The sequence below is a fragment of the Otolemur garnettii genome, unplaced genomic scaffold (assembly GCF_000181295.1).
Source record: "Otolemur garnettii isolate 467f Iridium unplaced genomic scaffold, OtoGar3 scaffold00044, whole genome shotgun sequence".
Lineage (NCBI taxonomy): Eukaryota > Metazoa > Chordata > Mammalia > Primates > Galagidae > Otolemur > Otolemur garnettii.
This window is the reverse complement of record NW_003852439.1, coordinates 11,516,487-11,516,882: the sequence shown is the minus strand read 5'-3', so window position 1 is coordinate 11,516,882 and position 396 is coordinate 11,516,487. Positions and strand designations below refer to the sequence as shown.

The 396-nt window shown below is 43.7% G+C and overlaps 1 protein-coding gene across 1 annotated transcript in view; it reads right to left on the bottom strand.

Moving 5' to 3' along the window:
- Positions 1 to 396, bottom strand: part of ALG1 (ALG1, chitobiosyldiphosphodolichol beta-mannosyltransferase) — a 12,662-nt gene that overhangs the window by 10,998 nt on the left and 1,268 nt on the right. The window contains 2 exon segments of the mRNA XM_012805830.2: positions 1 to 56; positions 176 to 253. The exon segment at positions 1 to 56 is cut by the window's left edge and continues 31 nt beyond it. Of these exon segments, the coding sequence (XP_012661284.2) occupies positions 1 to 56; positions 176 to 253 (134 nt within the window).

Here is a 396-nt window from a genome sequence, read left to right as displayed (position 1 = left end):
CAAGTACACTGCCTGAAATACAACTTTGATTCCGTACTGGAGAACTCGGGGCCCAACTGCAAATCACAAAACACCTATGACTATCAAAGGAATTTTTGGCAATCTGCAGGCTTACACACACTTACACACACATAGACCATAGACTCAGGGGAGTATGGAATAGCCTGAATCCTACCTGTAAGACTCTGAAGTTCCATCAGCCTCACAATTCGAATTCTGTCACTCTGCAAGAGTTCATTGTGGGGTTTGGAGTCTGAAAATGAGAATGTTTCCTTATGGCAATCTGATTTAAAGTCAGATAATCTCCCATCTCAGACTAAATAGTGGTGAATGTTTTGGAAAATAAGACTTTTCGGCTCGGCGCCTATAGCTCAACCAGCTAAGGCGCCAGCCACG